Below are 26,516 nucleotides of genomic sequence, written 5' to 3' on the forward strand. Positions count from 1 at the left end.
AAACAGAATTATTAAAGTAGAAAAAAGCTTCTGGGGCTTATGATGATATACTGAGTGATGCCACAGTCAGACCATTAAATGAAATAACCGATGCCATGTTTTTCTGTTAAATTTAATTTCTATACTTTAACAATATTCAGAAATAGTGACTACTTAATGAAAATTTAACAGCATATATGAAAATGTCCTGATTTGTAGTGCTGGCTAAATGTGCTTTCTAGAACCATTAGGAAATCGTCGTAGCAGAGTTTATTACCAACAGCAAAATAATCAAATTCAGCCATGATACATTTCTAAATCTTTGCGAAAAGTAACCCTTCTTATAAATTCCTACAGGCTTTGAAGAAACAGAGAGCTGGCCAGGAGGAGGCTACTGCCCTGCATCTTGACAGAAGCCTCCGTTTGTCTCACTAGTTCCTCACTAAAGACCCAGAAAATAAGTTGGTGGTAATGGGCATTTTCTTGATAATTAGCTGTGTAGGCAAATATGTTCTTTGGCAGACAATATAAATGTTGATTTAACGACCAGCCAATAAAGGATGTTAAACTGCAAAACATTCATTGCTCAATTTCTCACAGATTGGTTGAAGACTTAATTCTTAAGCTCAGGTTTCCACTTCACCAAATAACACCCTCCCACAAAAGTTATGATATAATAAAACATAAAATATATTTGACCCATAATTGATATGTAGCTGCTTAAAGATGTCCATATTTGACAAGTTTATGTTATTCACATTAACATTACTAATGATAAAGAGTAACAGGCAGGCCATTCTGGACCTGTGCTTTACACCAAAACTAATAAAGCTTCTTATTTGACTAAACACATACAGCAGTACATATCCCACTGAAACAAAGGAATTTTTAAAGCTAGTAAAGATAGTGGTAACCTATCACAAAATCAGTGTATTTTAGTTTGTCTAGGTTCAAGAGATCATCCTTAAAGAATATGGTTTTAAGCTGGAAGCAAGATACACTGTTTTAAAAACAAAAATAGCACAAGGTAAGCGGCATCTGTGGCAATTTTCTTTAACGTAACTTTTTCAAATATAATCCATTCTACAGTGCACTAAAACTGCAGAAACATCCAAATTAGGAGAGAGAGAGAGAGAGAGAGAGAGAGAGAGAATACTTAACCTTGCAAAAAGGGACTATACTCTAAGGAACATCTGAATAAAATTGAGATATCTGCAGTAAAGTTTTACCTTCTCCCTAGAATGTTTGAGATGAACTCAATGTAATACTGTCTTCCAAGAAAAGACAAAGTGATCAATGCAAGAACACATCAGGCTGCCTTGGACAGGCCAATCAATGTAAGAAAGAACCTTGCCCAGGGCCTTATGCAAATAGAAGCACGTCCTGCAACCAGGGGAGGAACATGCGCAGTAGATCAATGGGATCTAAGAGAAACCTTACAGCTGTATCAGCTTCAGACAGTAAATATGTACTGGTGAATACCTTGCATTTCTCACAAATTCTGAAAATGGGTTATTTTAATTGCTAGTTAAAAATTCATCCTGAGATCCAGAGTGTAGCAGAGAGGAAGAAAACATCATGGGACACACTCAATATTACTTTCAGGAGTGTGCAAATAAAATTCTGACTTCTTAAAATTTCCTGGCATAGCTGAATTTTGCTGACATTTCAGAATGTTAAATTTTTGATATGTATGTATTTATTAACAGGAAAGAAAAAAAAGCAAGTGCTATTTCAGGTAGTTCTTGAGTAAGGAAAAAAATGTAAGAAAAATAATTTAAGATATAAAATTATAGTTATTGTCCTAAGACTAAAAACAGCCTGTCACCAAAGATTATTCAAGACAGTGGCCAACCTATTGATATAGGAGCAGTTTTTCTTTTAAAGTTAATATTTCTATCTCCAAAATCACTCTAAAATCTGATTGGGATGTATAATAAGCTTCTCAAGGGCTATTTAATGCACAAAAGTTAGTACACAGATCTCTATCCCTGTCAAATGGTCTTCAAGGCAGGTCAGATGCTTTATAACGCTACATCAAAAATGTTCAATTATCAGATCTTTGAGAAATGTTTGAGTGGTTTGTTTTTAAACTTAGTGTTTCTTCTTAGAAATTTCACATAAAAAAAACATAACAGCCTGACCTGTGGTGGCGCAGTGGATAAAGCGTCAACCTGGAAACGCTGAGGTTGCTGGTTCAAACCCTGGCTTCCCGGGTCAAGGCACATATGGGAGTTGATGCTTCCTGCTCCTCCCCTTCTCTCTCTCTCTCTCTCTCTCTCTCTCTCTCTCTCTGTCTTCCCTCTCTATAATAAATAAATAAAATCTTTAAAAAAAAAAACACAACACACCTTTCATAACATAAAAGGAATCAAAATCATATTTTAAATAGGAATTATAATACCAGAAACTATAACATACACAGCTAAGCAAATAAAAAATACTTTTTATTTTTTTAACTAAGTGAGAGGCAGGGAGGCAGACAGATGGACTCCCACATGCACCTGACCTGGATCTACCCAGCAAGCCCCCTACCAGGTGATGCTCTGCCCATCTGTGACCACTGCTCTGTTGCTCAGCAATCGAGCTATTTTTAGTTCCTGAGGTGGGGCCATGGAGCCATCCTCAGTGCTCAGGGCCAATGTGCTTGAACCATTAAGCCATTAAGCCAAGGTGGGAAAGGAAGAGAGGGAGAAAGAGAGAAAGAGAGAGAAGGGGAAGTGGGAGGGGTGGAGAAGCAGATGGTCACTTCTCCTGTGTGCCCTGACCAGGAATAAAACCTGGGACTTACACATGCCAGGCCAACACTCTACTGCTAAGCCAACTGGGCCAGGGCCTCGAAAAATTCTATAAATACCTACAAGTACATTTACTTTAACTGTCTTCTACTTTGGAATTTTAACTTTAAAAGTGTAGCTACAGATGCATTTTCTATCAGATATGTAGCAAATATTTCTAATATTAAAAATAAAAGATACAATTTTCCTTTTAGCTATTGATGTATGAACTTTCTTTGGCACTATATAAAATGTGAAAATCAAACATCTATTGTAAAGTTCATATTTAGTGCTATTTATTTAATTGTTAAAAAAAGCATAGATATCTTAAGACACTAGTTTATTTAGCCAATGGGAAGATATTGAGACTGTGCAGAACAAAAATAGCTTACTTTTTATATTTCACATTTTCTTAGTGTATTCCACACTAAATTTCAGTTTACTCCAGTAAGATTTTTCTCCCCTAAGGCATAACTAAATACATCAGTTATTTCTTTAATCCTCTTTAGACTTAAAGCTTTATAAGAAACTTCACTATTTATATGGAGAAAGCATATTTAAAATCAAAGCAATATAATACTCTTTTATAGCCTTTCGTGTATTTGATTTATCAGATGAAGTGCTTATAACCAACCAGAAAGGCATGTAGTAGCAGGTTCATTATAGGAACTCAAATGCTTCCTTTTTACAATTTTAATTACAAATATAAGAATTCTGAGTAGTCTGATATTCAAAATGAAATATAAAGTTCAATTTACCATAAATAAAATACAAACGAACAAATCATCATGTATAAACATTTTATTACAATACTTAAGTTGTTACATTTTCACAATTATGTAAGAAAAAAATAAAAATTTTAGAATATTATCATCTAGTATTTGATGTACTGACATTGTGAAAGGCACTGAATAAAGGAATTCTATCATTATATAAACCTGCACAATGTGCTTTTTGCTTTTAAAAGCAGTCTCAATTTTGAAAATATGTCATGTATGATTTGTAGTTTACTAAAGAATTCTGTGCTTTACCAATATAAGTGCAGAATTTCTTTAAATGGAAAGTCTCCTTAATTAAAAATATCATAATTTATTATAAATTTATTTCATGTGGTTTTTTAAAACACACCCATCAGAGAAAGAATGTTTCATGGATAAATTCACTGATTCATAGATTGGATTTTGCTTTTAAATTCACTGGATTTCAAGTCTGGCTCTGACCTTTGTTGTGCAACTTTAGACAAGTTCCTCAATTTTTCTGAGTCCTTTATCTGTAAACAACAGGTCTAATAATACCTATCTAATAGAATTAAACGTACACTGTACAATGCCCTCCAAAAACAATGCTTAATGAGCAAATTTAGTGGTACCCTAAGTAAAATAGAGCTCTTTTCTGAGTGGCAGTATGTATAATGGTTATGAGGAACCAGAAAGCTTAGGTTTAAATTCTGGCTCCACAATTGCTGGTTGTGTAATCTTAGTGCTTAATATAAATATAATATTTCGGCACTCCAGTTTCCTCCTTTAGAACTGAGGATAATAATACCTACATCATTGAGTAATAATACCTACATCATAGAGTTGCTATAAGGATTACATAAGTTAGTATCTATAAAGCACGTGAAATGATGTCTGATATTTGGTAGGTGTTTTGCTATATAGCTGTTACTCCCACATGTAACTTACAGAAATGGATAATGCAAAGGGGAAAGCACTGCTAGCAAAAATTGTTACAGTAAGATTCAAAAGTCAATTCTAGTTAACTGGCATTGGAAGACAGCTGTCTATTTCCAGCATGAAATGAGCTACAAAGAGCCAACAAGGGGCGTGGCTAAGGAAATTCATCTGCTTTCCAGAAATTCATAAAGCATTTTAAATTTTTTCTGCTTAAACAATTTCCAGAACTCTACATCAAAATATATTCAAATCTAAATATAAATGACTTGGGTTTGCCTATTATTTTCAAGTTTATACATCTTCTTTCCCCTTCATTAGATTGGGCAATTAAGAATTGATTATTCTGGCAGGGTGGCTAAGTGGATAGAGCGTCAGTGCAGTGCATAGAGGTTGTGGGTTTGATATCAGGTCAGAGCACATATGAGACGCAACTACTGAGTGCACAACTGAATGGAACAACTGAGTGGAACCATGAGCTGATGCTTCTCTCTCCCATTCTGCCCCTCTCTCCTTTCCTCTCTCTTAAATCAATAGAAAAGTTAAAAATAATAAAAAATTGATCAAAATGGAAAGTCTGCTTGGAAGGCATAGAATAGAATAAGCAGCAAAACAGAATAGAGAATTAAAACTAAATCACCATGTAATTCAACAGAAAAATGTAGAATTAAATCATGAAATACATGAATAACCAGGAGGTTGTTTTAGGGATAAGAGTCACTACACTTAGTATATTATACCATTTATTCTGCATAGGTACCTGAGAAAAGGAGAAACAAAAACCCACAAGAAGAAAGTGAAAGGTCATAATTTTAACAACAACAAAAAAATCAAATGTTTCTCATTATAAAATGGAGATAATTACAGTACTTACTGTATAAAGTTATTATGTAGATTTTAATGAGATAAAGTATGTTATATAAACGATAGGCTTAGAACAGTGTCTGGTGCACACTAAGTACAATTTAAGCATTAGTGACATTGATGATGAATACAATAATGCCACTGCATTCTGATTTGTAAGACATGCTTAAATAATAGTTCTTTTTAAAATGTTCATTTTCAAAGATACTGCTATGAATTGCTTAGAATTTTTCTTAACCTAAGGAAGTCTTAGTACCAATGGCTGGCTGACAGATTCTATGGGTACTATTATAATAGCACTGATGGGGCTCTAGGAGACTGAAAGAGGGCTCTAACACAGCAATCAGATATGAAGGTTATCAGTATTGCTTGAGATTCTATTGTAAAATCTGAGAGAAAACACAAGTGTTACCAAATGTTAAGAATTATAATATGCTAAAGATATCTAATATATTACTATGTATTTAATATTTAGATAGATGTCCTAAAAATGTATAATGCAAAGCTAAACTGAAAATTTGACACAGAGCCTGTTAGAGTGGTTGAAACTATTATTATACTATTAATGGTATTGGAACCACAAATTTTTTCTGATGTACATTGAGCAGTAATACAACAAGGGCAATAAAGTGGTGAGGGATTTCATTCTACTACAATTTACAGGGCACACTTTGCAGAAAAAGTCAAGGTTTCTTTGTTATAGCAAACAATCTATTAGAAACTGTTAGAAAACCAACATCTACAATTACAAAGCATCCCTAGATACCTTGTAACAGAGAAGAAGCCAAGCTAGGAAATTTTTACTGTGAGAGAAAGCTGAGTGTGTGCTCTATCTTTCTGTACAGTGTGTGCTTCCCCTTTGGAAGGATACATATCAAGTTTTCTCCAATCCAGATGTCTGATTAATGTAGTACAGAAATTTGGAGATAAAATGTTAGAAGTTAGCTATCAAGATTTGTGCTATTTAGAAATTAACTAGGTATTTGAAATTAGAATACTCTTTAATCATTTCACTCAATTATAAAGTTGGCACTGAAATATTAAATAGCAATTTTTTGTACTATAATGCTCTTTAATAAATTTTGTTATGAGAAAAATTCAAATAAGGTATGGAAAACTAAGAAGAAATCTGAAAACACCAATTAATAAAATAGGCAAACTAAATTCTAGAGCAGGGGTCCCCAAACTTTTTACACAGGGGGCCAGTTCACTGTCCCTCAGACCGTTGGAGGGCCGGACTATAAAAAAACTATGAACAAATCCCTATGCATACTGCACATATCTTATTTTAAAGTAAAAAAACAAAACGGGAACAAATATAGCATTTAAAATAAAGAACAAGTAAATTTAAATCAACAAACTGACCAGTATTTCAATGGGAACTATGCTCCTTTCACTGACCACCAATGAAAGAGGTGCCCCTTCTGGAAGTGCGGTGGGGGCCGGATAAATGGCCTCAGGGGGCCGCATGTGGCCCGCGGGCCGTAGTTTGGGGACCCCTGTTCTAGAGGATATGAGATTTAACTTATTCAGTGTAATAACAGAAAACATAACCAAGTTCAGGTTTGGCTACTTTGCTTAATCAGAGATTTCCATATTTTCTTAGTTGATTTTCTGCATTCACTGATCAGTTTCCATTAATGGTCCTTCCAAATGTCTATAATTTCAGGGTTATAAACTGTACCTCTGACACACTCCAGCATACCGACTTTAAATGTACATTTTTCATCTTAAATGATCTACTTTATTCTCTCCTCCATCTTGCTTTGTTCGATCTTGTGGCTTTATATGAATGTCCAGACTCTATTCTCTTTTTCTGATCCAATAAAGCACCACTTGAGACCTGCTTCTGATATCTACGTTATCTAGGATCACGAAGTAATTATTGTGTATGTACTTATAGGTCCAGCCAGGTTAGGGAGCTTTGTAGGAACCAGAGAAAATAATGGTTTAGTTATTTATTCTATGCCAATGAAGAAAAGCATTCTGAGGTGCCTTGAAGCAAAAGAAACAATGAATAAGAGATCAAGGCTGGGAATAATTAATAATAAGAAAACTAACCATAGTCCTGGGTTTATAAGACAAAAAGGTAAAAATGCACAATAGTTGTTATTTTCGGAAAGAACATTATCAGTTTATCAACAGCAACAATGAATACTAAACTCAGACAAATATACTATAAGGATCTTTATATTGGGAAGGTAAGGTAATGAGTCCTGGACAATCATCCCACTTCACAATTATCTTGTTATATTACTCTCTGTTTAAATGTGCTTCCTGTTTAGACTATATCCTTCTAGAGGCCAGGGATTTTATCTCGGTACTTGTCCAGTTCAATTAAATAAGTGAATGAATATCTTTAATAGTTTTCTAAACCATTTCTTGTTTTCAAAGCATAATATTCTATCATAACTCCAAAAAATAACTCCTATAAAGTAAAATTTAAGTGGTCCAGGTGGCTTTACTGTGATCTAAATTCATTCAAAGGAAAAGTATAGAAACTTTATAATAAACAACATGAGGTTAAAAAGAATTGACATACATGTAGGGGTTAAAAGTCCCAATTCTAAAATTAATATCACAGTGGCTTAGTAGAGTATCATTTTGTTTCTTTGGGCTCAAGGAAAGTTTTAGACCAACAGTGTGATAATCTCAGAGCCATGAGAGCAGGAAAAATGATAGCTCTTTCCATCTCATCTCCTTTATTGCTACTGAAACATGATGACCAGTGTATCAAGGATAAACCCTGGGTATCTAAATGACCTTGGAATGCAGTATTCTACTCTATCTCTTTATGACTTAAGCCACATGAATTGGACTTCTGCCTTGATTCATCACTTCATAGTCCTTGTGATTATTTTGCTTACTGTCTTTTTCAGGAAAGGATTCCATTTCTAAACCCCCAGCCAATGGTTGAAGCCTCAAACCTTGCTTTATTTATCCTTTCCCAAGTGCTGAACCCTGTAATTATTTCTTCCTTCTTTCCCTATAAGACATTAAGGTGAGCAAGGTCAGGGAGAAAAGGTACTCTTAGAACCAATGACTACGTCATATTTTCTCAGTTATTACCCAATGCCTTAATTTTCTGTCCCCTGCAACCAGATTATACATCCCGATTCAAACCTGAGTTGACTGTGCTCTATGGATACATACTTAGTGCTGATTCTCCTCTACTCCCCCCCAAAGCCAATCTTCAGCAAATTAGCTGTTCCTAAACCACTAAACCACTAGAACTCTAAAACCACTTTAGTGGTTTAGGAGTTCAAGATTTGTGCTATTTAGACATTAACTAGGTATTTGAAATTAGAATACTCTTTAATCATTTCACTCAATTATACAGTTGGCACCAAAATATTAAATAGCAATTTTTTGTACTATAATGCTCTTTAATAAATTTTGTTATGAGAAAAATTCAAATAAGGTATGGAAAATTAAGAAGAAATCTGAAAACACTAATTAATGAAATAGGCAAACTAAATTCTAGAGGATATGAGATTTAATTTATTCAGTGTAATAACAGAAACCATAACCAAGTTCAGGACTAGAACTCTAGTAATTAAACCTTTGCCCAGATATCGCTTCCATTCTTGCTTCTCAAGCTTTACCTTAACATGGAGCTAGTATGCTATGAGTTTGAGTCTACCTGCCTCTCTTGTGTTAATCTGTGTAAATTACTTAATAAAGATTGAGGTCTAACTTCTAAGATAGAAGTTGAAAAGTTTTTATTTCAAAATGTTTTGTTCTCTAAGAGCTCTTTTCACTTGTGTCAAATCAGAGGTGTCACTGTGGTTGGGAATCTTATTTGGGGAAGTGCTTACATTAACTGATCATCATAAGGTGGTCAGAACAGGAGGAAAAAACCCTATTATTAACTGAAATGTGTTTTCCTACAGTCCCTCTTTTACAAAAAGCCTTACAATAGTCAATCATGCTCTCATATCTGCAGTAAAATACAAAATCTCTCATTAAGATCTTTCATGAAACCAATGGAAAAAGAAGTATTTCTCACAGAGAGATTTATATCTAACAAATTAATATGTCAATTTCCCTGGGTACTCCTTAAGATGTTATTATGCTAATTTTACCAGTGATTTCCTGGCAGTCTTTGTTGCATCAAGAGATAGAGTGTCCAATCTCTCAGCTACACAGATGCAGGACAGTAAAATCTGAATGGAGCCCGTCTATGTGGATATTAAAAATGACTCCTGCAAAGGTAATTCCAATGGTGTAATATGGATCCTTTACTCTACTAAAAGATTCTCATAAAGGATTAGTGAATTTTTTTTCTTTCCATTTCAGCCTACTAAACAACCTAATCTTGATGTGACTGAGAAATATAAACATTAAGGAGCATATTTAGGTCCATAGTGGAAATGATCTATCAGGTATGAAAATAATCAAAAGTAACAGCATACACAATGGTGAAACAATGAGTGTTTTCCCGTTAAGGTCAGGAACAAATGGATGCCCACTCTAGCTATTTTCTATTCATCACTGAACTGGACAAGACAATTAGACATTACTCCCCCCCAAAAGGCAGCCATATTGGGAAGGAAAAAGTAAAACTCTTTTGTCACAAATGATATAATCTTGAACACAGAAATTTCTAAGGAATGCATGAAAAAACTAATAAAACTATTAAATTAGTTCAGCAAGGTTGCAGAATACAAAACCAATACCCCAAAATCAATCTTATTTCTATACACTAGCAATGAATGATCTGAAAATAAAATTTAAAAAACTGACAGAGCCCTGGCCGGTTGGCTCGGCGGTAGAGTGTCGGCCTAGCGTGCGGAGGACCCGGGTTCGATTCCCGGCCAGGGCACACAGGAGAAGCGCCCATTTGCTTCTCCACCCCTCCGCCGCGCTTTCCTCTCTGTCTCTCTCTTCCCCTCCCGCAGCCAAGGCTCCATTGGAGCAAAAATGGCCCGGGCGCTGGGGATGGCTCTGTGGCCTCTACTTCAGGCGCTAGAGTGGCTCTGGTGGCAACATGGCGACGCCCAGGATGGGCAGAGCATCGCCCCCTGGTGGGCAGAGCGTCGCCCCATGGTGGGCGTGCTGTGTGGATCCCGGTCGGGCGCATGTGGGAGTCTGTCTGACTGTCTCTCCCTGTTTCCACTTTCAGAAAAATGAAAAAAAAAAACACAAAAAACAAAACTGACAGAGGGACAGGAGAGGTTGAAGAGGGTACAGGGGAGATAAATGTTGATGGATGGAGACTTGACTTGGGATAGCGAAGACACAAGAGAGTATATTGATGATGTGCACCTGAAACCTGTATAATTTTGTTAACCTGTGTCACCCCAATAAACTTATTAAAAATTAAAAAAAGAACAATTTTATTTAGAATAGAATCAAAATGAATAAAATATGTAGGGATAAATATAACAAAGTAGGTGTAAGACTTGTACACTGAAAACAATAAAACATTTTAAAACACACAAATAAATAGAAAGATAGTCCATGTTCATGGATTGACTTAATATTATATCAATACTCCATAAATTGAGCTACAGATTTAATTCCAATTAAAATCCCAGCTTTTTTTGTAGAAACTGATAAATTGACCCTAAAATTCATATAAAAATGTATTTAGAAGAGCCAAAAAGCTTCAAAAAGAACCAAGTTGGAGGAGTCACAATTTCCAATGTCAAAACTTACTGCAAAGCTACTGCAATCAAGCTGGTGTGGTAGGTTTACAAGGACAAACATGTATATCAATGAAACAAAATTTACAGTCGGGGGTACTAAGACAAATGGAAGAGGAAAGAATAACTTTTTCACAAATGGCACTCAGACAAATTAATATTTACATTTAAAAGAATTAACTTGAATCCCTACTTCATAAAATGTACAAAAATTAACTCGAGTGATAAAAGCAAAACTATATAAATTGGACTTTATCAAAATAAGAAAAATTCTGTACTTCAAAGAACATCATCAAGAAAGTGAGAGGATAATTCATAGAATAGGAGAAAATATTTGCAAGTAGTATATCTGATAAGGAACTTGTATCCTGAATAAATAAAAAAGTCTCACAACTGAACAGTAAAATAACAACACAATTTAAAAATGGACAAAAATTTTAATGTGCAGTTTCTTTGGGGGTGAGGAAAATGTTCTAAAGTTAGATAGTGGTGATAGATGTACAATTCTGTAAATATACTAAAAACTATAGAATTGTATACTTTAAAAGATAAATTTTATGGTATGTGATTATATCTTAATATAGCTCAATAATTCTCCATTACATGATATCTCAATAAACATGTATATTATATCTCAAAGTTTTTAAAAGTTAAAAAAGTAGAAACAAGCAAAAGTAAGCTAATTATTAAATAAAAAAGTAATGTTAAATTCATGATTGGTGATAAAGTGAAGAAGATTCCTGGACTTATTCCTCACACTGGCATGTAACATTATGAGGCTGCAAATTATAACTTAGTTTAATAACTTTCCTCTTTAACTGAGAAGGCAAAAAGTAGCAATATTCTCAGTCAGCCTACTATTGGGAACACCAGCAGAGAGGAGCCTCCATGAGACTAAGACAGAACAAAAAGGGTAATACTGTCTAATGTAAAATAATAATATGAAGAATTTCCAAATCCACCATTATTTAAATAAAGGTTAGGAAGAATGAGTAAGTTTCATTAGGAAAAGAATTACTACTAATGCTTACTTTGTATATCAGTCAATTAACTATATAGATATTTAAGACTGTTCATGTTGCTATAGTATATATTGTTCTCATCTTGAAGTGGGGGAAATAACAATATTAGACTCTCCTCAAGTTGTTTCCAGATGATTTGGGTAAGATAATAGAGATAAAAGATAACTTTTAAGAAAAGTAAATTAATATGTACTAAAGATTTAAATTATAAAACTTATAAATGCTACAGAAAAAAGGAGAATTAATTGGGAACATTTTATGAAAACTCCAGTAAGGAGAGAAATTCTTTCACTTTGGAGGGAGCAATGTCATTAGCAAAAATGAGACTGAGCATAACCAGTGGGCATTCAGACTCACATTCAGCTGACATTGATTTAATTCCTAGCAACCAAGAATTTTCTAATTTAGTCCTTAAACTTTGCTATGGGTAATTACAGAGGAGGATACACACAAAGGACTTGACCCAACTTATCATAATTTGTAGGTGTTAGAACTAGGATTCAAACCAGGTCGGTCATCTTCTTCCAGATTTCTTGTTCTTACACTACACTGGGCTTAAGGTCAGGGAGAGGTGCAGCACGATGAAACAAAGGCAGTAAGAAAATTAGGCTAGAACTGAAAGGTTTTACTGGGAAAAATATAGTTGGAATGAGATAATCAGATTATTCAGGGGGTCCTAAAGTCATAGAAAGAAAAGATTTCAGAGAAGAAGACCCTGACAAAAGTGTCAGCTGGGTACATGTGGGACAAAAGGAGCTAAGTTAACATAAACATTAACACAGCGAGTCATTCTTTTAAACAGTGTGGCCTCCTAGTACATATTAAAAATTACCTGAATGAAAGTTAAAGAAAAATCAAACCTCAATACTTAGGTAATTCCTGTGGAGCTTACCAAATCACATATGTAATATATAACTTTTAAAAAATATTCTGGTTTGATATCTCATTTATTCTATTAACTATAATTACTAAATATCCAGTATGTGCAAACATTTTCCCCAAATATCTATATATCTTCATAATCACTGTTCATTACTCTTTATCTGTTGTGCTTGGATTCCCTTCACATCCACTGTGATATGCTCCTGTAGCCATGTTTGGGGAAGGAGATAGTATACCCTCTTCTTTCTTATGCAGCTTTACCCACTCCATTGTCACTAACCAATGAGAACCAGTCTCCTTAACATCTCCAATGTGTGCTTCTTCCTTACTACTACCACTGCTTCTATGCTGGTAAAACCCTTCATTGGTTAGACTCTTGCAACTAACTCCTATAATTAGTGTTGTCAACAATCAATCAAAAGATGGTGGTATCTAGCCTTGGCCAGATAGCTCGGTTGGTTAGAACATCGCCCTGAAGTACAGAGGTTGTCAGTTTGACCTCCGGTCAGGGCACATACAAGAGCAGCTCCATGTCCCTGTCTCTCTTTCTCTTCCTCTCTCTCTTCCACTGTCTCTAAAATCAATACAATAAATATTTTTAAAATTTCTCAATATAAAAAAGAGAAAAAGAAGATATCTACAAGATGGGCAAGGCAGGAATAAAAATGAATAGCGGAGGCAAAAAGAATATAACCTCTGATTCCTCTATTTAAAGACCATACAGATACCTTGAAAAAGTAAGCAGATTTCATATGAAACTAGAAAATTAAGATAACATCCCATACAAGCTGTAATCATCCCATGCGTAAACATGCTATTTGTAGCATGTAGAGAACCAACTGAGAAATTCAAGTTATATTAAAAATAACTTTTTAGTGAATTACATTTATTTTCCATTTCCTTTTAATTTTTATTTAGAAATTTAACTTTAACAGGGTGACACTGATCAATAAGAGTACATAGGTTTCAGGTAAACATTTCTATAGCCTTTGAACTGTTGATTATGTTGTAAGATTACCTAAACTTTAGAGTAGGTTTTTAAGAAGCGTTTTGGCCTGAATTACTTTGATATTATTATGGCTCAATTTTTCTTGGGTTTACTTCCTCAATTCTTAATTCCCAAGAGCCCAACCTTTAGCTACTCCCACTGATCACATTAAGCAGACATCCTATCAATATCTAATTTATTTTGTTTATGTAGACAAGATGTAATTAATGCTTCTTTAAGGTCATAGTTACCTAGTGTCAACAAAGGTAAAAACTAATTTTTTTAGCTCCATTCCATTTTAATTTTTAAGCTCCATTCCATTTTCTCTTCAGTGTTAATCCAAATCTTACTCTAGGCAATTTTAAAAGATCAACTCAGATAAGATTGAGGGTGAGAGTCCTCACAGTTATGTCCAAAAACTAGTCCTCTATCAGCTGCTGAAGGTCGGCGAAGGCCGCCTGGAGGCTAGAGCCCAGCGTGGAACAATGCCAGGAAAGCAGAGTTCCCAGCATCCTTTAATTCACATACAAGGGATGTGCCAATCAAGCATGTAGAGGAAAAAAAATCAAAAGCAGGCAGATACAGTTTCAAAAGTAACAGTTTTCAGACATTTCTAACTATGTTTTTAATGATGGTCATGTACATATAAAAGGAAATAAAATTAGAAAAATACTAAATTTATATCAGCTGAGATGATTCAATAAACTAATAGAATATATTTACTACAACTGTTTAATGTGTTTTATAAAAAATACCAGCACTCATTTTGACCAAGGAAAGGCATGTGAATGCAAACTGATTGAGCACTGCAAATGGGAAAGGTAAGGTGAACTGAGATTAGAAACTGGTTATGAACTAGAAAAGCTAACTCATTACCAATTAAAAGACATTTTAAAGCGGCTTGATTTTGTCAAACAATCACCTGGGAAGACAAGAGCAAAGCACTCTGAAATGACCAACAACAGAAGCTTTAATAAAATTACTTCATCAAAGTGGCTGGTGAAAGAGAAGACGAAAAAGCTCAAAACTGCATTGTTTTTTAATGACAGCTAATTTCCAACAAATAAGCTCAAACCTTGACAATCAATATAAGGCAAAAGTAAGCTGCATTATTTGTTGATGTCTGTCTGAATGAATATGGTAAATGCATTCTGATTATGATTACTAATTCTATCATTGTATAAAACAATTTCTATCACAGAAATGTAAGGTTTTGTAAATGATGGCTTTATAACAGTAATTTTATATGCTGGTATTATTTTCTTATATTGGTGCTATTTTTAATACACAGAAAGATAACAAAGGGCAGATATGTTACTTTTAAAAAATGATTATCAATTCATAAAATAAGTAGTTCCTTCCATTTGCCTCTAATGACTGAATGTTGGAATTGCTACCAGAGCTATCTTATCAACATCTATTTTTATTAGGATCACAGAAAGCTTAGAGAATTGGAAACTTGAGAGCTGTTACTGTATGATGAGAATAAAAACAATGAGAGGCATGGTTTTAGTATCACTTGTCTTAATGTTACAGTAAACTGCACACTGTCTTTATGAGGCTAGACTGATCAAGACCCAAGATTTACTATCATAAAATGAACATTGGTTTTGAAAATAAATCTCTTAACTATGATGCATTCTTCAGGAGAAATTTAATACTTTAAGGTAGAATAAAATTATAAATTATGTTCTCAACTTTCAAAAACAATTAGCAAGTTGTAAAAGCTCTAAATTTAAAAGTAATTTATTTTCAGATCTCTACTAGCAGCACATTTAATTTTAAATGATACTTGAAAACAATTTAAATTTAGTAAATTGCAAGATTCATTTTAGAATAGGTCCTGACCAGTACCTATTTTCCAATCAATAAGCACTACTAGTAATATTACTGAAGCTGTATTATCTACACAATTTATATTTAAAATAAATTTTACTAAAATTTATGACTTGAAAAAAAAAAGAATGTAAACTTGTATGAAAATGGTAGGAAAACAATCTTCATACCTTCAAACACGACGTTACAAATGAGGACTGTTCCCTAAGATGTGCATGTGTGTAGGTAGAGTGGTTTACATCAGGAGTACAACTTTGACTCTTTTAAAAAAGTTTAACTTTACTGAAATCCAAAGGATTTAATATCTGATGTATATAATGTATTATTGAGACAAAAAACTAAACCATAACGTAAGATATTTACTTTCTTATAAAGTTAATATTAAAATTTTAAATCCATGTAAAACAATTTCCTATGTTACAGTTATGTTGAAATATCCAGAGAGATTGAATATCTGTCAACATTTTAAACATCAAGAATATTGGAGAGAATAGGTAAGAATATTATTCAGATTTAGACAAAAGCAAAAGGTTGGAAAATATTTCAATTCTTTTTTCTTTATCAATGCTATCTTTAAAAAATCCTTTTGAAATTAAATAGAAACATAATGGCCTTATATATATTAATCAAATGTCAAAAATTTCTATAAAAGTTACCGGAGTACAATTATTTTTTTGAGGAATCCATAATACCAGGTTCAGAACCATATTTTCTTCAGTTGCCACCAACAGTATGCCCCATTAAATACCCCCATCTAAGTTACTTCACAAACACTAGCAAAGACATGAAGTTGAGATAATTGCCATTAATATCTTAAATCCTGAACAAGGTATATTACATGAAATAGACTCCTCAGGCCCGGTGTTGCCTGACAGATACGTGATGTGTCAGTGGTTATATTCTATTCCTCCTCCCAGGCATGCACCTCCTGCGGAGACAGCAGACTACAGAAGCTGACCCTTACTGAGACCATCTTGTCTCTCTGACAAAGCTCCTTTTTAACTTCTTACTTACTGGTTACTTCCTGTGATGGAGAAAAACTTTAGCTCAGCTTGTGATAATTTCACAGGCCCTGAGGACCCTGACCCCAATAGCCTCAAGGTCAGAAGTCAAGTCTTGTTCTGAAACATCTCTGTGCTTTATATTAAAGGGGAACAAAAGTGGAGAAATATCCACCAGTGTGTGACAAGAAGGACAGGCAATATAGGACTGATACACTGGTCATCTGTTACATGGCATCTTAAGTTCATTTTAAAAACTGTCCAAAATTCACTTAAATTCCAATTTTTTGATGTACAAAAGAACTTTATAAACTGTCTTAAAGTAAAAAAAAAAAACAAACGGGAATTTATGTTTTACAGAAATCTTAAATTTGATTAGTCTTGTAGGTTTTCAGACATATTTTACATTATTACTCTAGATATCAATGAAACTTCATGTTTTAAGTAATTTGGTGGGATGCAAAGAAAACACAAGCTATATATATATATATATATATATATATATATATATATGCGCATTATATGTTTGTGTGTAGCTGTAGGGCTAAAAGAATAATTTAAAAGATGACATTCACATTTTAAAAAGTACTTCATACCAGTTTCTTAGCTATCTTAAAATATCCATTATATATTAAAATAAATTCAACAGAATTAAAGGTATTAGAAGTCATTTCTAAAAAGTGAAATCAATTTAAGAAATAAACGATTTAACTTATTTCTATATCTTAAGGGAGTCCGAGCATATATAAATTTAGGTCAGCAAAATTATTTTCAGGTGTCACAACCAGTTTAACAGCTAAATTACGTGGGTAAGCAATGAAGTGTAGGAAAGTTGAAAAGGCCATGGAAATTTATTTAATTCCCACGAAAAGAGAAATACATAGCAAAGTTTAGAAACAAAACTTAGACAACCAATGCTGTGCCTGTGTAATGTCCACTTGAAGCTACTGGATTTATAAAAATTATCAAATGTATCACCCTGGCCAGGTACTCAATTGGTTGACTGTTGTCCTGATACACCAAGGTTGTAGGTTCAATCCCTGGTCAGGGCACGTAAAAAAATCAACCAATGAATGCATAAATAAGTGAAACAAAATTCAAATGCGTGTTAATAAAATTAATCATTTTATTGCAGCACTGGTACTTCCTGTGACATAAGGGGTTACTGGCATGAAGGCACAAATTCTTTATCAGAGCATTTTCAGTACCGATTACATTATCTCGTTAATCATTCAGATAATACAGACAAAATTCAGAAATCTTGATCATTTTTCTATCATGTATATATAATCTTAACTCTAAGGATCAGATTATTTTGAAATGCAAAGATTTTTATAGTCAAGCAATAAATTCCACATAGATGAAGATTAATAAAAACTTTCTGATAGTTTTAATTATGCAGATTCTGATTAAGTGCTACCTTGGAGACAAAAAGTCATGTAAAGATTATCAAAATATTCTGAATTATTCAAAGGGTACCTTGAAATTTCTGACACCTTACAGATAATATATGTTCAATGATATACACATAAAACAGAAAATAAATATCATTAAATGTATAGAAACTGGGGCTAGAAATTTTAAAAAGTAATAAATAAGGAACAGGCAAAAAGCTTTCTAGTTAGCATTTAAAAGCTCTACCAAATAAATAGGTATATATTTTTTTAAACCATAAAATTATTCACTCAAAATACATTATTTTCATTCATTGTAAAGTGACTTAAAGTGATAATACCAACAAAAAGGGAGAAAGTAAACCTATAAGGAGCTTGGGAATTAAAAATAGAGCTAAATGTGCACTTACCAGTTCAACAAAAGCAAGTCCTCCATAGCTGTGAGCAACAAAAAAAACGTTCTCAGCTGCAGCCTTGGCTATGAAGTGGTCCCACACATAGAGGGCATGTTCTTCAGGAGAACCGTTTTCCTATGAAGAAAGCAAATAGCAGAAATTACATACTGGACGGAATTATTATCATAGTAATAAAAATTAAATTATGTGCTTGCTTATGTGGCATAAGAAATAAGATGATTATAGCTTATTCAAAATAATAATACAAATGAATTATATTAAAAATTCAAATTAGAGAATAAATTAGTATTATATAACATTATTAAAATATTGCTAAACTTAACTGCTACTATAATCTTCTGAAAAAAATATTTAAAATAAGCACATCTTGGAGGGGAAACTGAATTTTGGATCTGAGAAATTAAAATTATCTAAATTTAATTATTAAATTGTTCATATCAGAAAATTATAGAGGTCTTATGATAAAACTGTAACACTAAAAAATTCAGATACAATTCTATATGTACATCTAAAACTATATATATATGTACATCTAAATTATTCAAATTACAAAGATTTTAAGTATCTCTGTAGGCTGAAAATTAGCAGATTAGCAACAAATACTAAATATTTTAAAATATTAAAAGATATACTTAAAAATAAGATTTTCCATACAAATTTTACTTCTAGTACTGGGAAAAACCTAAATATATAAAACCAAGTCATTTTACATTTCTCCTAAATTGCTAAACCTTAATAAATGAATGCATGTTGCCTTAATCACAGAAGTTCCATAATAACTTCATTTATTGTATTTATTTCTATAGCTAACATATATTTTGGTAAAACCTAAATAACATGAAAAAGAAAAAACTAAAAGAGCTAAATAATATTAATCAGAAAACTAAAATAGATCATGAAAATGCTTTGTACAAATATTTCTTGGAAGCTTTAACACCAAAAGATTAATTCTTCAAGAATGTCATGATATTAGACAATGAACACAATATATTTATATTTTTCATCTCAGAAGTTTAGCAGTAATTGTACTGGGAGAACAGGTCTAAACTGGAACAATGCAGACAAAACCCAGATACCTGGTCTCTCTAGTTTTATCTCACAATCAAAGAAATGCATAGGGAACATAGTCAACTATATTGCAATAACTATGTATGTTGCCAGGTATGTACTGGAAATATCAGGAGAAAGGGGGTGTAGTTTTAAAGAATATGATTGTCTAACTACTATGCTGTACATGTGAAACCAATACAAAATAATAAACTATAATTTAAAATAAAATAAAAAATGCAAAACAAACCCATTTCCAATACCAAAAGCAAAACAAACAAATGTAAAAACAAAACAGGAAGGGAAATAACAGTTTTTACATGCCGACAGATGGCAGAACTAACAATCTTAAAAACCAGTGATGGTTCTAAATATTCTTCTATGCATGGACAGAATAAAAACATATAGGAGATTAGATTATTCCCGCCCTCATTAGGCTCTGTGCTGGAAGTGGAGGTGTAAGGATAGTAAGAAGTAAGCGTTATCTTGATCTTTAATGTGTATGCAATTTAAGAAGGGGTTACATAAAGATAGAAGGGGTGGTGGTAGTATTACTTTCTTTACTTCTGATAGCTTGTCTTGATATCAAGTCCAGAGGGCCCATTATAAATTTATATGATCTGACCTCAGTGAAGTTCTCCCTGCTTTCTTCTCATAGTCACCAATTTTTCCTTGAGAGCCTACTGGTCCCATCCTTTTCATTCCCACTGCAGTTTGGGTCCTCTTACAATAGATTCCTAACTAGTCTCATTTCTTCCAGTCTTTCCCTTTTAGCCTATCTTTCCATCCAGCCTTCCTTCTTATTATTTTCTGGGACCATAATATATATACTTCAGGAAAATCTGGCTTATCCATTAACAGTATGCAACCTTACACAAAACTCTATGATGGAATTCAGTCTGGGATCTCATAGGTAATGCAGCTCAGATAAGACAAAACCTAAAGGCAAAAAGTACTTTCAAGGTAGCATGTTCAGTAATCCACAGTGATAAAGATTATACATACTGCTCAGGGTGATAGCACAGCGAATGGAAAGGAAGGAATGGAATGAGTTATTACAACGGAAATTTTAGCCAAACTTCTGTGACTCATAGGATACGAGAGAAACTGCCAGCTAGGCCCAAATGACCCATCAATGACTAAAGGAGAGCTAAGAACCAACAGTTCTTTCTACTGTTTACATATAAAGAGTACCATTTTCAAAGGTTAGTATGATAGCTAAGACTTTACCTCCAGACTCTGGGGAGGCAATATCTGTGTAACAGTGACCTGCAAGCAGCAGGAAAAAGAAACCTCAAGTACCCTTGTGACCCAAGTACTAAATATTTCAGCCTAACTCTAAGATCATTAAATTATTCTTAAGTTTTAGGTTTTAAAACAGGTGTTCTAAAAATTGAGACCCAATTGATAAAGAAAGTTTACAATATCCATTTAAAGGGGCATCTGCAATCACAACTAAACAATGACCCGACTACTTAGGCCATATTTAGCAGCCACTGACCCTAAAAAATACAGGGTAGAAACGATGGTTTGCCACCAGGGCAGCATTAGGCATTGGTTTAAAGTAGGGGCCTCACAGGAGTTCCTGCAGCAGACCACATAGCCTTCCAGGAGCTATATCTTTTGCCAGGGGGCGTTAACTCAGGAATGAGGGCAAGCGATGACGAGTTAGTTATCCTGAACTAAAAGTCTTATCCCCCACAGAAGCCAATACCTCTTGCTATAACCCCATAGGCATGACTTCCAGGGTTCCTGCCTGTAAGGGATATACCCAATTACAAGTTATTACCCTCAGGGAAGATCAAAGCTACGGTATTTACAGTCTATTACATCTTTCTAATCCAGATGCAGTTTACCAATCAGAAGTAATTTTCTACCATAAGCAATGTTGCCTAGCAACGACCCACTTAGAATGGATGCTGTGGTATGCTTCCCAGAACCCCTTTTAGTTGTATGGCAATCATTTGCTGAGCTGTGTGAGTAATGGCCGCTAATACCTTCACTGAGGCACTGTCTAGGAATTATTCTCAGCCAAAGAAAGCTATCTTGTCTAAATTAACAATCCCACTTCTGAGGCACTTTATTTCCAATGACTGAGATAATGTGAATCTACAAAGGCCCTATCTCTTGCCTCAAGCCAGGACATGTCTGAAGATCCATTTCAGATGCAGAGATCACCAAAGATTTAGATGAAGCCTTTGTTTTGACTGTATGGTAGTTCAGCTCTGCCTTTTAATTTCTTTTTATTTTTTTACTTCCCTACAGGTGTGACCCAAGGGAACTCCCTAACAAACTTCACATATGCAACTTCAAAATCTGTTACCTGGGAAACCGGACTTAAGACACTATCTTATCAGGCTTTCAGGAACTTACAGCTAGAAAGATAACTGAAGGTCAGATTCTCATGCATATGGGAAAAGGATTTTGTTAACCTTTGACAAACATCTTATAAGAAAAATATGGAAAGTATTTATATCTATTTACATGTATTATTATCCTGCCTATGTTTAAAACTACTGCAAAATATTATTGGCTCAAGTTTACCTGTCAGCTCTATTAGTCATGATAGGTTAAATTAAATATTGTACTATTTCATTAATTCTTTTCTATCCTGTTATTTTTTTAATCTGTCATGTCACTTCTTCTTCCTTCTAGAATGAAACATTTTGAAACCAAATTTGAAGGTAGATACTCTTTCATAATCAAACTATAAATACAAGGTATACTACAGGCATTTAATAAGTGACTAACAATAATAGCACTATTTGCAATGACACCGTTGATGAAACAAAAAGTACCGTAAGTTTTAAAAACTAAGACAAAGAAGAATTTAAACTCTATTTAGGAATCTAGCTTCTGATAATCTGGAAAGTTGCAAATGATTGACAGTCAAAAATGTTCATCACTGTTTCACTTATAAAAGCAACAATCTGGGTAAAGCTTTAATGTCCAGCAATGCAGAAACAAATATTTAAGTAAATTAATTATCTGCCTAACAAAATATTATGTAGATATTCAATGAGTTCATAAGGTTAGGCATGCAATTCATCCCATTTTACATGTGGTATAATTCATTATTGGAAAAAGTTTTAAAAAAGACTAGAAGAAATAAAAAATATTAAAAAGAGCTGACTGCAGATTGGGAATATTTTCTATTTTAGTTTCTTTACATTTTTCTGAACCTCCCAAAATTTCTACAAAGTGCATGCTTTTTATAATAAAACAAATAAATGAAAAATCAAATTGCACTGAATGATTACCATTGGCTTCTCGGGGAGAAACAGCATCTGAGCAGTGTCTTTCCACATTCATAGAACAAATTCTAGTATTTGGTCTGGACCCACCGTACATTTATAAGAAGCAAATCAAGAGGGTTGTTTCCAATAGGTTTAATTCAGAGTGAGAATCCATAGCCGAAAGTTTGATAATAACTGAAGAAACAGAACCCCTCCACCCCAAATTAGAAGAGCACATAGAACGCAAGAGTCTGAGATTACTACACTGCTCACAAAAATTAGGGGATATTTCAAAACAAACATGAAGCGATAAAAAGAAGCATTTGATTTTTTTTATTAAACAAGAACATCAGAAAAGCAAACAGCAAGTCAAAGAAAGTTTTTCAATTATGCAAATGAGATGCAAAGCCAACTTTTGTTTCATTGGTGAAAATGCACTGTACAAAAGGCTGAAAGTACGGGAGTATCTGCATGTTCCCTGATCCCCTAATTTTTGTGAGCAGTGTATTTCTGAGAAACACAAGAGCAGTACCACTATTATAGCACAGTAACTGACAGGAATAATGGTTATCCTGAGTCATCAAACAAAAGTTAATGATGTTATGTGAATTCCATTTTTTGAAGGACTAGTGATAAACAAATCGTTTTATTCAAAATATTATTTTTTAGAAAGGTGATAAAGGACACAAACTTCAGCTATAAAAAACTTGGCTTCTGTTATGTGACTACTTCCCAAGGCTTTCACAAAATGATGGCTTTTTACTATTCACAGTGTTTAAGAGAGCCAGGTCCCTGTCACTTTAAGATGTAACACATTCTGCCAAATATTTTCTGTCTCCTACAACAGTTAAACACAACAATGGTAGCACAGGTTTTTAATACATATTCCTGACATATTACATTACTAAAATCACAGTTTTATAAATGAGGTGACACTGTTCCAACGTAAATTTGTGTCATTCCAACCCGCAGCCCACAATCATTATATATTTATAAACCATAATCCGGCAGGTATATATGACCAGCTGTGTATTTTGAGACTAAACAGATTTCAATAGAAAGGACTTCCTAATATGACTCAATTACAGAAATGCAAACATACTAAATCTATTCTACAGGTTTCTCCATGAATTTCACATTAGCGTGCATCTTGTATTGAGTAACTTCAAGCTGGATGATTTTAGAATATGCAAATGCACAAAGTGCATGAAAAGAAATTAAGTAAATCCATTAATTAAAGTTTGCTGGTGGCAGAATGCATAGAATATTTACACTGTGGAATTCAGCTGCATTCAGAGTACAGGTTGAATTTCCTGATGTACTCTTGCCATCATGAATCGCTAAATGCCAAACAGAAGTGATGCAGTAACCAAAGCCTTATCAACTCTGCCAGATTCAACTACCTAGGCATTGCAAGGTCTGCATTTATGATGGACTACCTGAGCTGATAACACATGGAATTATCTAAACAACATTTGCATATTTGTGTAATTATTTTCTAAGGTTAATTAGCTCCTGTAAAGCATTTTACCCTCTGAGACTGCTTACAGTGACAGGTTCACATATTTTCTGAACCACTGCCAAATCGGACAGATTTTTCTTCAGCTTACCTGTTGCAACAAAGTTATAAAATAAGTGTGCTCCTATAATACATACTTTAAGCTTATAACTGATTTTAGGAAAAGCAAAATAAAAATTTAACAAATTTAAAGGTTTTTACAATGCCTAATTTTAAAAATTGCACTTCAAGATTATTTTCTTTTACGTCAAATAGCTCTTTCTGTGATTACACTAGAAGAATTTCTCCTAAGGTCTTTATGAAACATAAAACCCACCATTTTTTACTGTAACACTTACCTATGTCACTAGTTTCAATCATTAAATATGTCACACACACACACACACACACACACACACACACACACACACCCCTCACCCCACACCAGCTGCCCTTAATACTACCACTGGAGATATCAACTGGAAAAAGAACACTAATAAAATCTTTACCTTTTCATGAAATAATTTACAAATAAAAAGTTTTTTTAAAAAGCTATGGCTTTTCATTAGGTAAAATATAGCTCAATAAAACCCAAATGGGAAGAACATATCCAAGTAGGATTGATTTATAAAGATGCAAATATAAGTTACCATCTTGCACCCTACCAACCCACAGGTATAAGATGAAAGAAAATTTATATTTTTAGGAATTGGACAGTAGGGCATGCTTCCAGAAGAAATGAAATACAAATACCATATGGCCTTAATCCAGAAAGACACACAGAAGGACTTTATGCTTCAGCTTTAAACTTTTAGATTATTCTGTTATTTAAAACTCCTTTGTACATGAGCAATATATACATTAGAATAGAACTAAATATTTATAAAAACACTTATAGTTAAAATATATTTTATAATGTCCCATGGGATGTAATTTTTTTTTAACCCAGTTGGATTAAAATTTTCATTTTGGTATATTTTAAATGTGTTATCTTTTTAAAAGTACATGCATGTGTGTGTAATAATGATTAAAGGACAAGGAATATATATAAGTGCATAAAACTGATTCGATCCCTGGTGAGGGCACATACAGGAGCAAATCAATGTTCCTTTCTCTCTCTCCCTTCTTCTCTCAGTGAAATAAACATTTTAAAAAAAACCATTATTTGATTTTTAAATATTAAATTGAACCATATGAAATTACCAATATTAGATATTTTTTAATCTTAAAAATGACAACTTCATAAGATTCAACTTAACCATAATGAAAATAGATTTAAAAATCTATAAACTGGAGATACCTTGAAACTATAAATATTTTCCTACCTTACAGGTGTCAAAATATTATTGACGGATATCCATCTTGATGATATATTCAAGGCTACATTACTTGTCAATATGGCTGTATTAGTACATTATAAATGGTTATGAATAAAACCCATCCACAATTAATACAAGTGAAAGAGGATCTGTATTCAGGACTATATCAAGTATGTTTGAATTTCAGATATTTTAAGTTTAACATATCCAAAAGTAAACTCTGCATTTGTTTCCAACTCCCCATTACCTGTGCTTCCTTCAGAATTTGTCATCTTATAAGTGTACCTCCACCCAATCAGCCGAAAGCCTGGAAGTCTTTCTTGACATCTTCCTCTATCTCTTATATTTATCCGGCTTATTCTCTCAACTATTTCTGGATTCCATAAACGTCTCTTAATTTCCACTCTTACTGTCCCAGCCTAAGTTATCACCCTAACTTGTCTAGGACACTAGCCACTTGAACTAGCTACATGCTTTCTCTTATTTAATCTTTAAAATGACTTTATGACATAGATGTGCTAAATGTCCCAATTTACAGAGATTAATTATTTTATCAAGGTCATATAACTCACCAGACTGTAAGCAAGTCTGTCTGGTTTTAACATCTAAAATTCTATGCTATATTACCTTTTCTTTTAAAGCACATGTTAACACAACAAATGGCTGTAATACAGAGATAATATAAAACCTTGTCTTTTTATCTGTTTGGATATAAAGTTTAAACAACTAACTAGTGAGAAGTCAGTAAGAAAATGGATAAGCAAATAATTATGGCCCATTATTTTCAGAAATGGTGCCAAATGTTTTGTTATTGGACCATAATTGCCATAAAATGGGTGTAACCTGGAATGGAGACAGAGCTGGTAGGATTCTTAGATTTGAAAACTATGCTCTTGAGCATTGCCAACTGAATAAACACTGATGATCCCATTAACT

At 33.5% G+C, this 26,516-nt stretch overlaps 1 protein-coding gene across 7 annotated transcripts in view; it reads right to left on the reverse strand.

The window, feature by feature from the left end:
• The window catches only part of ARB2A (ARB2 cotranscriptional regulator A), a 483,251-nt gene that overhangs the window by 209,063 nt on the left and 247,672 nt on the right, over positions 1-26,516 (reverse strand). For all 7 annotated transcript variants that reach the window (XM_066381837.1, XM_066381841.1, XM_066381839.1 and 4 more), the window contains one exon: positions 18,475-18,594. In XM_066381837.1, coding sequence (XP_066237934.1) covers positions 18,475-18,594 — 120 coding nt within the window. The remainder of the gene's footprint in view (positions 1-18,474; positions 18,595-26,516) is intronic.

Source organism: Saccopteryx leptura, chromosome 4, assembly GCF_036850995.1.
Source record: "Saccopteryx leptura isolate mSacLep1 chromosome 4, mSacLep1_pri_phased_curated, whole genome shotgun sequence".
Taxonomy (NCBI): Eukaryota; Metazoa; Chordata; class Mammalia; order Chiroptera; family Emballonuridae; genus Saccopteryx; species Saccopteryx leptura.